We start from the raw sequence: 14,367 nt of genomic DNA, 5'->3' as shown, positions 1-14,367 counted from the left end.
AGACCCAGAATGAATTAAACACCGATTTGCCCTTCATTTACTAGAGAGCAGAAAAGAAGAAAAATTTGGATTTTAGAGTGCTGACTAATCAGAGTTGATTTATGGTAACTGGATTGTTTATTTAAAAGGACATTCCACTGAGTGCAATGACTCTGGAGCACAATTCTGAGCCCATCTAAATAAGGGTAATGGCTCACAGCCGGTTCTACCTTTATGCTCAGCTCTGAGTGGAGTTAAAAGTGATCAGTGAACCACTGCCTGAATAGAAACCAGTTCTTCCACTTTCCAAATATTTAAAAATAAAATTCCCAAAGCCTGAATCTTTAAGAAAGTTCTTATGTGTATTCATTCTATACCAAAAATCAGAAGTATGAAGTTTTATCAGTACTTTTATTCAAAGTGTGATTAAATTTTGCAAACTGGGCCTTGTTTCTTAATAGTTCAGTAAATAGTACAGTAATATCTCACGTATGCAGAAGTTATCCTGTCTTGACAACTATCTCCAATGGGGTTAAATTGAAGGTATAAGTAGAAAAAAAAATGTTAAGCAACTAATATAAACATAATAAAGTATACACACTACATCTCATCCATTAATTCAACATATTTTTACTGTGTACTTTCTACATATTCCATTTGTATTTCCAAAGAAAAATAGTCATTCATAACCAGAAAGTTATATACTAATTATAATAAAGACATAAAACTTTGAAGTGGATAATTATGTTTGACTTTCACCACAAACATTATTTTTTCACATCAATGATGTGATATGAGTCAAGATTTGTACAGAAACCCTTGTGGTTGGCTGGGTGTGGTAGCTCATGCCTATAATCCCAGTCCTTTGGGAGGCTGAGGCTAGTAAGAGTACATAAGGCCAGGATCTGAAGACCAGCCTCGGCAACATGGTGAGACTTCATCTTTATAGAAATATTAATAATTAGCTGGGCATGATAGCATGTGCCTGTAGTACCAGCTACTTGGGAGGCTGGGGAGGGAAGATCACTTGCGTCTAGAAGTTCGAGACTATGGTGAGCTATGATAATACTACTGCACTCTGCTTAAGTGACAGAGTAATACCTTGTCTCAAAAACAAGCAAAACAAAACCAAACCCCTGTGGTTCATCTGTAAATCAAATTTATATTTACTACTGGAATGACATATAAGTGGGGACACTAAAAATTCGTATGGTAGAAAATTGATCATTAAACATTTATTCAGCCCCACAATACATATAGGCATTTCAAAGTCGTTAATATTCAAACAAAATGGATAAAGCTCAATTATAACAGCATATGAGAAAAACCTATAATGTGTTTTAAAAATGCTTCAGGAGTTCTATATATAGTGGGGGTGGCCTGGATTCCTTAATATTGGTACAGGAAATAAAGTAGCATAATTTGGCTCGCTGCTGTCCTTTATATTGACATAAGAACAGATTACAATATTCAAGAGATTTGTTTTTACACAAAAATGGAGAAAACAATTGAGGAAAAGAAGAAAGATGTCAAGAGGCTGCATTACCCAGCCACTACACACAGATAAAAGCTACTGTTTTATTATTTAATGGTTTCAATCCACATGGCATTTTAACCCTTTCCTAAAATAGCAGTTTTTGCCATGGAATATCTCACCTCCATGTGACCACAGTGCCAGGGTTTCTGGACCAGTGCACGATATACGAGTTGAAAGGGCAAGGACAGACATGGGGAGCCGAACAGCAAAGCTCATCGGTTTCCGGGTCAGCTCTGGAGTCTCCCAATGATCTAGAATGGCCTGCACAGGCGGGTCATTGATTAGAGAAATAAACCGCAGTTGAAGCCTGCCATGGGTGGTTATCACATGTGATCACAAAGGCACTGTCTCTCAATCCAATGCGGCAGAGTTAAGAATATGTGGCACTTGGATTACTGGGAAATGTCTTGTTTTAAGTCTTGTTTTAAATGTAAAGTCAACTCTATCTACCTACCACCTATAAACTTTTCCGACTGCTTTGACTATTAAATTTAATTCAGGTTTGGATTTTTAAAATATCCTTGAGGCCAGGTGTGGTGGCTCACACGTGTAATCCCAGAGCTCAAGACAAGAGGATCCCTTGAGCCTAGCAGTTCGAGACCAGCCTGGGCAACATAGCAAGACTTTGTTTCTACAAAAAAAAAAATATATATATATATATATATATATATATATAAAAATGTGCCAGGCGTAGTGGTGGTACACACCTGTAGTCCCAGCTACTTGAGAGGCTGAGGTGGAAGGATTGCCTGAGCCCAGGAATTGAGGCTGGGGCGAGCTGCGAGCATCCCACTGCACTCCAGCCTGGGAAACAGAGTGAGACTCCAACTCAAAAATAAAAATAAAAACATTCTTGAAAGAAACTCATAGGGTATTAGGGAGATATATTGTTTTAGGCCAGGACACTGGGATTAAGAAGCTTCATGATACAATAAACCCAGTTCTCTACAGACCAAATAATTCAATGATCATATTTACTTTTCCTTATCCCACCTCTCCTAACTCTTTTGCTCATGAAATCAGTATTGGAAGTAAAGTCAGACAACAGGCACCACCAAGACAACAAAGATAACATGAGGGCATCACAGTGTGAGAAACTGACTTCAAGAAGAGAAAAAGAGAGAGGGGGCATTCCAATCAAAATCCTACTTCCGGGCTACTTTGTGGCTGTTGTGCTAATGAGTTCATCTACTTTCTGGTTACAGCTCTGGAATTCAATATACAACAGATACCTTTCAAAGATCACATCTGGCCGGGCTCAGTGGCTCAGCCTGTAATCCCACGCCTTTGGGAGGCTGAGGTGAGTGGATTGCCTGAGCCCGCGAGTTCGAGACCCGCCTGGGCAGCGAGACCTCATCTCTACAATAAATCAAAAAATCAGCCAGGTGTGGTAGCGCATGCCTGTAATTCTGGCTACTCAGAAGACTGAGGCGGAAGGATTGCTGGAGCCCAGCAGGTTGAGGCTGCGGTGGCCGGAGGCGGCCACTGCACTCCCGTCTGGGCGACAGAGTGAGACTCCAACTCAAAAAAAAAAAAAAAGATCGCATCTGTTTTCCAGTTTCTCAGAGAATGGACTAACAGCTATCATAATTCGCATACATGTAGATATAGGAACACACATGCATGCGTGCACTTATATTTGAGAGGAAAAATTAAAACTTCCACTTCCATCTATAAAATTTCCCAGGGCAAGTTTATTGGAAAACCCAGCCCTGCCTCAGAAGAAAAGAGCACACAAATAAAGACCCACATGCTCATAAAACAAGCAAGTGTCTCAATATTTATATTCAGGCATATGCACTCTGAACAACTCTTTGGGAAAGAACATATTGGTCTTGAGATGATGAAAGTGATCTAAAAAGCGATTTGCCATTAAACAGTCAAATAGATAAGACCCCCATGGACATAAATAGCAGTGACACACTCTCCAGAGAGACTTGATTTGAGGCACAGCACCCAAATCATGTAATTAGTCAGGCACATAGAAATGGTTTCAAAAACCATGTTAATATAAGCATAATTAATTTCTTCAAAACAACATCAGATATTATTGTTTCTCTATTATAAATAGCATTTTCTACCAATCCTTTTATCCATGTCTCCCATTTGAGGATGACTGAGAAAAAGAAGTATGGTCTGCACCAAGAGAGAAAATTCACAGTTAGACCCACCAGGTTGAATTCATGGTTCTGCCACGTAGGTAGGTTGAGTTCCTTTGATTCAGCCCACTAACCTCTCTGGCATCAGTTTCTTCATTTGTAAAATTAAACAGCCTCCTGGGGAACATTTAGACTTTCTACTGCTCCCAAGACACTCTGGTATAACCTGGACCCTCTCCAAACTGTCAACCTAGTACCCTGGCTAACCTGCCCTGTGCTGTCAGCGGGTGCCTTGGTCTGCTGATAGGTCCTCAAGCACCCTAATCTTCCCATCCTGGGGCCTTCTTCTGCACACTCTTCTTTTTAGAAAGTAGGGCTTTTCCCATGGTGGTTTGTCATCATCCTGCAGGTCTCTGGCCAGCTCACCTGAATGACACCTTCTGTGTTATTCTTTCTTAACATCTGGATCATTTTCTTTATAGCACTGATCAGACTTTTACAAGTTTCTTCATTTGTTCATTCATTTGCATCTGCATAGAAGCCATTTCCTTCCATAAATTTCACGAAGGTGGGAGCCATATTTATCTTATCATTTTTACAGCCCCTATGCCTAGCACAGTCACTAGCTCATCATTGAACTCAGCTAAATATTTGGGGGGAATTCATAATTGATTAAATGAAGTATTACCTAAAACCAATTAATGCATCAGAAAATAAATGAGAACTATCTTTTTAAGGTAGTATTAATTACTTTCACTGACAAAGGGGGAAGAGAAGGTCATCTCAAAATTTTTAGAAGATGAAATCAGAAATCAGAGAATTTTAAAGACATTGGTAATCTGGCACTGTATTAATCTATTATTCAATATGTTTCTCAATTCATTTTTGCATTGTTTCTCTGACATAAAAAAGGTGTTTACTCAGTTGTGGAGGCCAAACTGGTTTCTGCCAATGGACTTGCCAGCTGCATTCTTACTCTAGGGTGCTACCATTTGGACAGGGTTGATGAGGCAAGAAACAGAAAACACAACTTGTCTTCTAGTCAATAGACTGAGCTCATCAGTGTTGGCAACAGAAAAACCTGCCCTGACTTGTGAAGCTGGAGACCATGGTACACAACTCAGAAGGGTGACGTGGAATATGAAAATGTCGATTTCATTGAGGTATCTTTCCTGGCTATGCCAGACCTAAGACTACTAAGGACATTTAAATTTTAGCCACTAAACTGAAAGTGAGAAAGCTAGACCTGGTGGGTTAAAAATGAGTGGGTTACTCATTTCTTCATTCCACTGACATTTGCCAGAGACCCCAGGAAGATGAGGGCCATTTTAAACACCTTCTTTTCCAATGGTGCTTAATTTCTAAGGGGAAGGTTTTTAGCAAAGGCAAGCTGGCTTTAATGTACTAAGATTCACTGGTTATTTATAACATTAGCTATAGCTATACAGAGTGGGATTACAGGCTGTATTTGATAAATGTGAATCATCTAGTCTTAGATGGGTGTCTTCATGGTAATGGAGAAGTTACAACTTCTTTACACATGCAATGTTATAACACACCTTCCATGTGCATGGAGTTGTTGTTGTTATTATTATTATCATTAGCATTTGAGTTGGAGTCCCAGTCCATTGCCCAGGCTGTAGTGCAGTGGCATGCTCACAGCCACCCCAGTGTCGACCTGCTGGACTCAGGTGATCCTTCCACCTCAACCTTCCAAGTAACCGGAACTACAGGTGTGTGCTACTATGCCCAGCTATTTATTTGTTTATTCTTTTAATTGTAGAGATGAGGTCTTGCCAAGTTGCCCAGGCTGTTCTCAAACCCGTGAGCTCTGGCAATCCCTCACCTCAGCCTCCCAAAGTGCTGGGATTACAGGCTTAAGTCACCGTGTCTGGCTGGAGTTATTTTAAAAAATTATTTTAGTTATGAGATTAAAAAAAGACTTGTGATATATATCTGGACAATATGTTTTAAAAAGTCTGACATAATCAAGTACTAGGATTTAGTATGCTAATGGGCTTTTACAAATAAACTTTTGTTTTATGTGGTACTTTAACAGCAGTCTGAATTACTAAGTAAATTTATAGTGCAAGAACCATACACAAAGACAGACGTGTGCTCTTTAACACTTTTTTTTTTAATATCCACTCCTCTATCTCTAACTATATCTGTCAACCTATGGGCATGTAACATAACATCCATATAGACTATAACTTTTAGAAAACCAGAATTATTCATCTACCATGTGGAAACTTCCTTTAATAAGAGGGTAATCATAATTCTAATTACTCATGAAAGAGCTCCTAAATTTATTCATTCAAGAACTACTTGTTGAATGGTAATAATGTGAAGGCACATAGGTATCATGGGATGGGGACAAGATGTACATAGCCCTTAACTTTCTGGTGCTTGTGATCTACTGAAGGGAAACAGATAGCAAAACCACTAAATGTACAAGTAAATACAGAAATTTCAAATAGTGGTTAAATGCTATGACAGGCCTCTCTGAGAATAACACCTGAACTAGGGCACGAATGTGAAGGAGACAGTTATGGCATTTCTTGGAAAGTTGAATGAGTATCTTTAAACATTAATAACAGCTTTAGAAACTTAAACGACATTATCCTGTGCACTACCAATACCAATAGCAAATTAGGTAGAAGAAAACACGTAAGTGTGAAAATCACACATCTGGGGTAAACTCACAAGTAGGAGATGGAAGTGCTGGCGCTGATGCCCAGGTACGGGACTTTGCTAACTTCATCTTGCCAAGACCCAAACAAAAATAACACTATTTGCTTTCCCAAAACAAGAATAACACTATTTGCTTTCCAAAATTGCTGTGACAAGAAAACAGCGAGTGAGATTTGTGCCTACCCTGTTACTTTGTCATCGCAGAGATGAAAAGACCACATCCTCTCTTGTATTTTGCACTCTTGAGAAAGATAGCTACCCTTTCCAGATGTCATCCTGCTTCTTTCCTTACGCTATCTTCCACAGTCCATTAATCAATGATTCCTGAAGTCCGTTTTTAAGTCTCAAAATGAAACTTAGAACAGGGGTAAACAAAGTACTAGCATTACTCTAGGTACAGAACTGGCAGGTGGGGATGATAATGATTACTGTTGTTGGTATTATTATTAATTATACCATAAGCTGTCTTGGGTTATCTGTATAATCTTCTATGTGTTAGAAGCGACATATTATCCTAGAATAACCATGAATGGTAAAGAGAGGGAGGATGCAAGAAAGAAAAGAAAGAAAATGCATGATGGGCCTTCGTCACCCAACTGTCACAGAGTCTTCTTGGACCAGACTGGTCTTTAAAGAGAATCTTCTCTTCCAGATCTAATGAGAATTAAGGGGTCTAGTATAGCCCCTTGGAGGCAAGGGGAGGGGAGGGCAATGATTATTTCAAGCCAAGATATTGACAGTCTCTCAAATATCGGTACTAGCTTACCTGGGCAGAGGTGAGGAGATCAAGAAGTCCATACAGATGCTGGGGTAAGAATAAATAAAAATAGCACCATGACCATTTTGGTACCATATTCTAATCTATGTTCTTTAGATACTGTAAAAAGTCAAGATAGCTGGACAGAGAGCAACAGGGAAGAAAAATTAAAGAAAAGCAAGAGAAATAAATGTTCACAAAGTGATTCTGTGTGAATATCACTTGTATGAGTATCTCTGTGTGCCATATTTCTGCTACATGGATGCTATGACTTCTTGTCAAGCCACGTAATAACTGCATAATATCCACTAATTGAGAGACAGGCAGTGGTAGTCTAGGACCCAGGAATATTTTCCAGGAGTACAGGAACAGTTAGGCAAGGGTTCTGAGACTGGCACATTTCCTCAGGGCCAAACTGGGAGGGTCACCAGCACAGCACAACCTGGCCTGTGATAGCTCCTCTCCTGGATGGTCCATCCCAGCTCAGATCCCAAAAGACTTCTCCCTGGGTAGGGATCTTATCCTACCGATGTAGCACACCAGCTTTATGAAAACATGCCTTTTTCTTATACCATGGGTGTCTAATCTTTAGTTACAAAGATGAAGATAACTTCAGAGAGCCTAAGTATAAGTCAGGTTTGCATAGCTGGTTGGTGGCAAAGCTGGAATCTGACTACAGACATGTCCAACTCCAAAGCCTACACTTGTGACTACAGTGGCTAATTTGGAAAACGTCCCAGGATCCCATTCTGTGTACCAGTTGCTGTCATGTGAGCACAGTTATTGCCTTTCTCCATGTTTCCATACGTTATTAATCATATGAAAACAAAAAGAACAATGGCAGAAAATGATACTGTATCAAAATTAGGATTTATAATGTTTAAATACCAACTCACCTGCCAAGGAGCACTGCTGATAATTGAACAAGAAAAGAATTAAAACTGTAATGGAGAACATCATGGAAAAATGGCATTTATTATTTCTAGTAAATGTGGGTATGTTACTACTGTTAATGCTCTTTTTTTTTTTTCCTGGACTGATGCAGTTTCCCTGGAAGAACCATCAATTAACAACCAAAGCTCAAACAAAACTTCATTTTTAAAAGCAAGGCTAGGCAGGGCATGGTGGTTCAAGTCTGTAATCCCAGCACTTTGCGAGGCCAAGACGAGAGGATTGCCTGAGCCCAGGGGTTTGAGACCAGCCTGGACAACTTGGTGAGAACTCGCCTCGACAATATATCAAACACTTAGCCAGGCAAGGTAGCATGTGCCTGTAGTTCCGGCTGCTTGAAAGGCTGAGGAGGAAGGATCGCCTAAGCCCAGCAGGTCGAAGCTGGGGTGGCCATGAGCATGCCACTGCACTCCAGCCTGGGCAACAGAGTAAGACTCTGACTCAAAAAAGTAAGAGTAATAAAAAAATGAAAGCAATGGTAGTAAAAACAGTCTTCAGTACATACTATTAAAGCAAGGAATTATCCATTGTTTGCAAAACAATTTAAAAAATATTCCTAGTAACTGAATTTTTAAATTATTGGTGAAAAATTTAGGGGAAGTGAGAGTTCAAGTTTATAATTAAGACTTTAATTAATTAATAAGGAAACTATCTCATTCTATGTCTCCAATAACCATTTGTGAGCTAGCTTAGTTCAAATAATAAGGCAGTGTTACACACCTAAAATCCACAAGTTGTCTTACTTTTATTCCCTACCTTTTGATATCACCCCGTTTGATCATTAGCAGTGAGAGGTATTTTATATTAATCATGTTTACAAAAGTCTGAGTTTGTGCCTTCACATGCAAGTACAGACATGATGCACTTCATAGAAGAAAGTGTCTAAATGCTTTCAGTCTACAGCAAAAGCATATGGTCAAAATAGAAATTTCAAATTATGTTAAAAATACTTAATAGAAAAACAAGGAAATAGTCTATTGCCAGATTTCCTCTGACAGCCATGTCTTACAATGTCACCTGCATTTATTTTCCTTTAGACTAAAAGTCCTGCTGTTTCTTTCTCCCTCCCAATGGCCTCCTTTCACTTAACAGTTGTAGGACAAGACTTCGGCCATGCTGGTCTTTTAACTTCTGTGTCTGCTCAGTACACACGTCACACAACCAGGTATGAAGTCAGTTTTTCTCCAGAGAACTGTCATTAGAGATAAAAAGGTGGAAAGATGTTCCCTATGCACTGTCTCTAAGAAGTGGATTTCATCATGGCTGAATAACTGCTATTTCTAGATGTGGGCTATTGAATAACGTCTACAAAAAAATTATTTTTTGTCCAATAAATGGTTTTGTAGTTCATTGTTGTGATATTTGACCTGCATCCTGGTACAGGCACAGTCTTATGCTGTTTTATTCTTCCTCACAGGCAGTCGGTCCTGAAAATGCATAACTATAGGTGTAGTCAAGTGCTGACAGTTTATTTAAAAAAACACATAATGGATTCAGGAAGATACATACCTGATTGCACTTGCAGATAAGTGACCATAGGAGCCACTTGCTGAAGAGCTGCTACGGGAATTATTGAGAATCGTGACCAAGGAGTTGGGAGACGTCCTTATCATAGTCTGAAGGTCAAAGCTATGATCAGACAGTGGCGAAATGGACAGTGTGCGTTTTCGGCTCGGCCTGGTTGACAGCCTGGGGCTGGGGAATCTTGTGCCTATTATATAAACAAAACAGAACCTCATTACCTGAGATTGGACTCTATACCTGTTATTTATTGCTACTTGCCTGTGTGGAAGAAGTGAAGGATAAGAAACCAGGAACTTGTGGTGACAAGCACCTCTCCTCCCCCTTGTGATCTACTAGCTACAATTGAGGAAATTAGGGAGAAATATTTATCTTCCAGGGGTTTACCTCAGGGGAGCTCTGTTTATTAATGTGCAGGCAAAATGATAAATTGCTAAACAAAGGGGAGAGACTTTTATGTGTTATCCCTCTCATTTCTAGTGATTTATGAATCTGACGGCTGCTTAGATATTCCCATCATTAATTCACCACAAGCGACAAAGACAGTGGTTCCCACAGTTGCAACACACCACCCTCCCACCCCAACATGAACCATTTTAAGGCAATGAGCCAAAGGGAAAAGTGAATTAAAATATCCTAAGATGAAAAAATTCAGTTTAACTGTGCCCTCATCTCCCAATGATTTCTGGAGTTATCTGTTCCATGGTATACTTAAAGCATTCCTAAAATGACTTATAAATACATTACCTTAAATCAGTGGTTCGCAAATAGAGGTGATTTTGCCTCCCAGGGACATTTGACAACATCTGGAGACATTCTGCTTTCCACAACCTCATGGGAAGAGGCTAGGGATATTATAGAACACCCCACAATGCGCAGAGCAGTTCCTCCTTGCCCCACAATGAAGAATTCTATGGCCCCAGTAGTGTGCTGAGGTTGAAGATCCCTGCCCTAAATTCCCAATGATGGAAGAGCACAAATCCCAAGAAACATTTAAAATATGGGATGTTGCATGTGTACAGATTTTTCCCGACATGGGGAAGAAAACCCTCATAAAGATAATGAGATTTGGTAAGTCTAGAGAGCATTTAAATTCTCTGGACCTTGCTTCTCTAGTCAGAGCTAATCAAAGATAATACATTTATTAGAATTTTTAGTCTTCAGGAAGATTCCACTGATGGAGTCCTAATCTGGAGTCCTACTCTAGAGGTTAGTAATTCAAACTCCAATGCATGCCAACTTAACACAGTGGTTTTAATCTGAAGAGGCAAAAATTAAATGTCCATTTGAATTCAAGTTTGGTAGATATTAGAGATCTGAATTTTAGGGCATAGAGATGAATGCGGCCCACAGGTCTACTCTGTCTTTTTGAAGATCAGGTTTATATTACAGAGTCATCAAACCAAGGTTTGATGACAGAATGCGAACATACCACCAGTAGGTAAGAGGCAAAGTAAGCATGATTAGGTTTAAATAAAAGTGAAGGGTTTCTACTATTTTATGCCATGGTTATACCAGTTTACAGAGACATGGCAATTTTGCAGCACCCCAAAATCTGAAGTAATAGTTAAGCCTTCTTTATAGAAGAAAGTCTAAGTTCTTGGTCTCCAGAAGATTCACTGGGGATGTTTTATTCAACAGAGATGGATCTTGACACTAGATAACAATCCAACATGTCTTGAGATAATTTAGTGAAATGGGCTAGATGAATATGAAAGACTTTGTTTTTAATATTCTAAAAATAATAAAAATAAACCACAAACTGGAACATAGTAACCTAGTATACCATCCATGTATAAAACTGCAAAACCAATTTGGATGATAAATGTGGTACCTACTCAAACTCTTCTTTTAGGTACATTTAAAATGAGCTCCTTCATTTAGAAGTTTCATGACGAGCCTGATTTAGGGCATGTTAGTACAAAATAGCAATCCCAACTATGTACATATTTTTAGGCATTTAGAATCAGTATCTTGCTTTTATTATGGCATCTACCTTAAACACAACTGTTCCACATTTACTCACTATGAGAGGCTAATTTCATTCTACAAGTTTTTCAGTGAAGAAACACATGCCACTTCCAAATAATTTCAAGGGTAAACCAGATTTGTTGTTGACTTCCATATAATTCTGGACAATAAAAACCCTTTCTCAGCAGGACTCAGTGGTTACTGGGAGAGTTAGAAGTTGGCAGGTCATGCTAGATATCCTGTTAGAGTGGAAACATCTCTAATTTTTTAAATCCCTAGAAACCTCTAGTTTTTTAGAACACTAACTAACAGTGATGCAAGAGATAATGAGGTCATTTGATGCTCTCAGACACCAGAGGCCATATATCCCTCTCACTTCATCCAAAGACAGGACACCGAAGGGCCTTGTAAGACCTTTTCATCCTTTCCATGAAGCCCTTCACATGGCACGTGGCCTGGTTGGAACTCTCCTCTCTATATTTTTTCCTCCAGAACTGACTCTTACTTAAGTCAGTTTCCACCAATATTAATAGTGTGATTTTCAGGGACCCTCATCTCTAGAATGTTCCTTATTGGAAGTATTTGCTCTCATATCTTTTAAGGTCACTATAATCCTGAGAGGTAGAATTACAGTAATAGGCAGATTGGTTTATTCCAAAGGTTTCCATGTAAATACTCTACATCTTGCCAAAACCCAGATATGCCCGCTGTTGGCACATCTAAGTCAGGAGCTCACCTAAATCCAGTTTATTGAGGTTTTGGCTAATTAAAGAGTCCTGAATATCTGTACCAATAAATCAGAGTGAGCAGCTACATCCCAGTTGTGATCTGCCACTGCAGATGTGTATGTAATGTAGGAATTTAAGATTAATGTTTCACTTCGCCCTTGGAAAAACCTCCCATGATTTAAATTTCTGGGTACTCATCTTCTTATGTTCTGTCTAAATAAATAACTAAATGTGATTTCCGTTACGTCAGGAAAAGAACATAGTACTTTAAAACCTTTCCAGCCATTTTAATATGTTTTTCCCAACTCCCTAATAACAAAGCAAAAGAAGAGAAAGTCAGCATTTTGGGCCAGTGATTTGGGATTCTCTGTTGAAGGGAATTGCTAAAACATGGGGTATTTTCAAAACAGCTGAAAAAGAAGAAGCATTTCAGTTCTTCACTGATCATACCACTTCCTTCCTAAATACAAGCCAGAGTGTTCTCATTGTTCCAACACAGATATCTCCGATCTGGCTTTCTGTTAATTGTTTTGTTTCTCTATTCTAATAAGAAATTCTGACAAAGAAAAAGGAGGTTTCTTTTTATGTGATGAATGATAGGACATCTAAATTCCTACTTAATGACAATCAATTTACCATATACTCAGGCAAATTAAAATTCCTTTAATTAGTTTTTACAAAGTAAAAGGGTAGCTTCATCCTTTAGTTAGATAAAAACCGCCACTGCCTGACTAAACACATTCTCATCAAATAGGGAAAGTAATGTGGGCTGACCTTCCAAGGATTCTCTCTTATTTTAATTCTTTATTTGCAGATTTAAAATAACTGATTTGCATAATAACACAACTTTTTTTTCTACAATCGCTAATTGAAATGTGGTTATGATGAATCTGAAACGTAAGCTCTCTACTCCACAAAGCATAACAACAAAACCTCTGCAGAAGATGTAACACATTTCTTTTACTTTTTGTGTGGTAATGAGTACCCGGTGGAAACCAACATAGGCTCATGTTAGGCTGTAGACTTTTTACCCCTGTGTAGATCAATCACCTTTTCTCTATTCCAAACCTCAGGACTGAATTACTGAAGTGTCGACAAACGGACACCCTCTGTTAAATTCAAATACACTGTAATCGGAAAAGCATAACTGCTACTAGATAAACAGACTAAACAAACAAATGCTCTACTCAAAGTCATGCTGGTGTACTATTCAAAGGCCGTGGCTTTTGCTGATGTGTGACTTTGATGATGCTTTAGGTTCACTTCTGGTATCTTGCAAATGGAATGTCCTTAAAGGAGCTCAAGAGACAGAACTCTAGAATGCTCTGACAAGGAATCATCACAGGCTTGTTTGTCTATGCATCTACATAAGTGACCTGAAGGAATGATCATACCCTGAAGGGACTCCAAAATAAGTGCATGCATCAAATGCTCCCATCTTCTTCCACTGCTAAATACTAAAAGAAGCCCCTTCTAGTTCAGAAACAAGTTTTTATTTTGTCTAGATGTAACTCTTCTGATCCTTTCATGTATTCAATAGCTATAGAAGGCCTTAGTGAAATATAATTTTTTTAATGTAAAGGAAACATATGAGACAAAATAAATCTTTTGATAAAAAATGCAAAACGAAAACGGATCATTTTTTTTTTTTTTTGAGTTGAAGTCTCACTCTATCGCCCAGACTGGAGTGCAGTGGCCGCTTCCGGCCACCGCAGCCTCGACCTGCTGGGCTCCGGCGATCCTTCCGCCTCAGCCTTCCAAGTAGCCGGAATTACAGGCGCGCGCTACCACGTCCAGCTGATTTTTTGATTTATTGTAGAGATGAGGTCTCGCTGCCCAGGCAGGTCACGAACCCGCGGGCTCAGGCAATCCACTCACCTCAGCCTCCCAAAAGCGCGGGATTACAGGCTGAGCCACCGAGCCCGGCTGGATCTTTTTTTAAACTAATTTTTAAAGCATAAAATTCATGAAACCAAAGAGTGACTGGGCAAAATCCATCCACATATCCAATCCATTCCTTTATTTTATTATCAAGACAATCAGGGCAGAATAGTTTTCTGGCCAGTTTTTTATACTTATATATTGCTGTCAAATTACAATTGCTTGCATCTGCTAATTCACTAGTATCCT

The 14,367-nt window shown here is 39.0% G+C and overlaps 1 protein-coding gene across 1 annotated transcript in view; it reads right to left on the bottom strand.

The window, feature by feature from the left end:
- The window catches only part of GLI3 (GLI family zinc finger 3), a 272,082-nt gene that overhangs the window by 72,471 nt on the left and 185,244 nt on the right, over positions 1 to 14,367 (bottom strand). Inside the window, 1 exon segment of the mRNA XM_021706299.1 lies at positions 9,527 to 9,728. Coding sequence (XP_021561974.1) covers positions 9,527 to 9,728 — 202 coding nt within the window.

Source organism: Carlito syrichta, unplaced genomic scaffold (assembly GCF_000164805.1).
Source record: "Carlito syrichta isolate Samal-C Ts95f unplaced genomic scaffold, Tarsius_syrichta-2.0.1 Scaffold315405, whole genome shotgun sequence".
Lineage (NCBI taxonomy): Eukaryota > Metazoa > Chordata > Mammalia > Primates > Tarsiidae > Carlito > Carlito syrichta.
The sequence above is the reverse complement of the archived record's forward strand: the minus strand, read 5'-3'. Positions and strand labels throughout refer to the sequence as shown.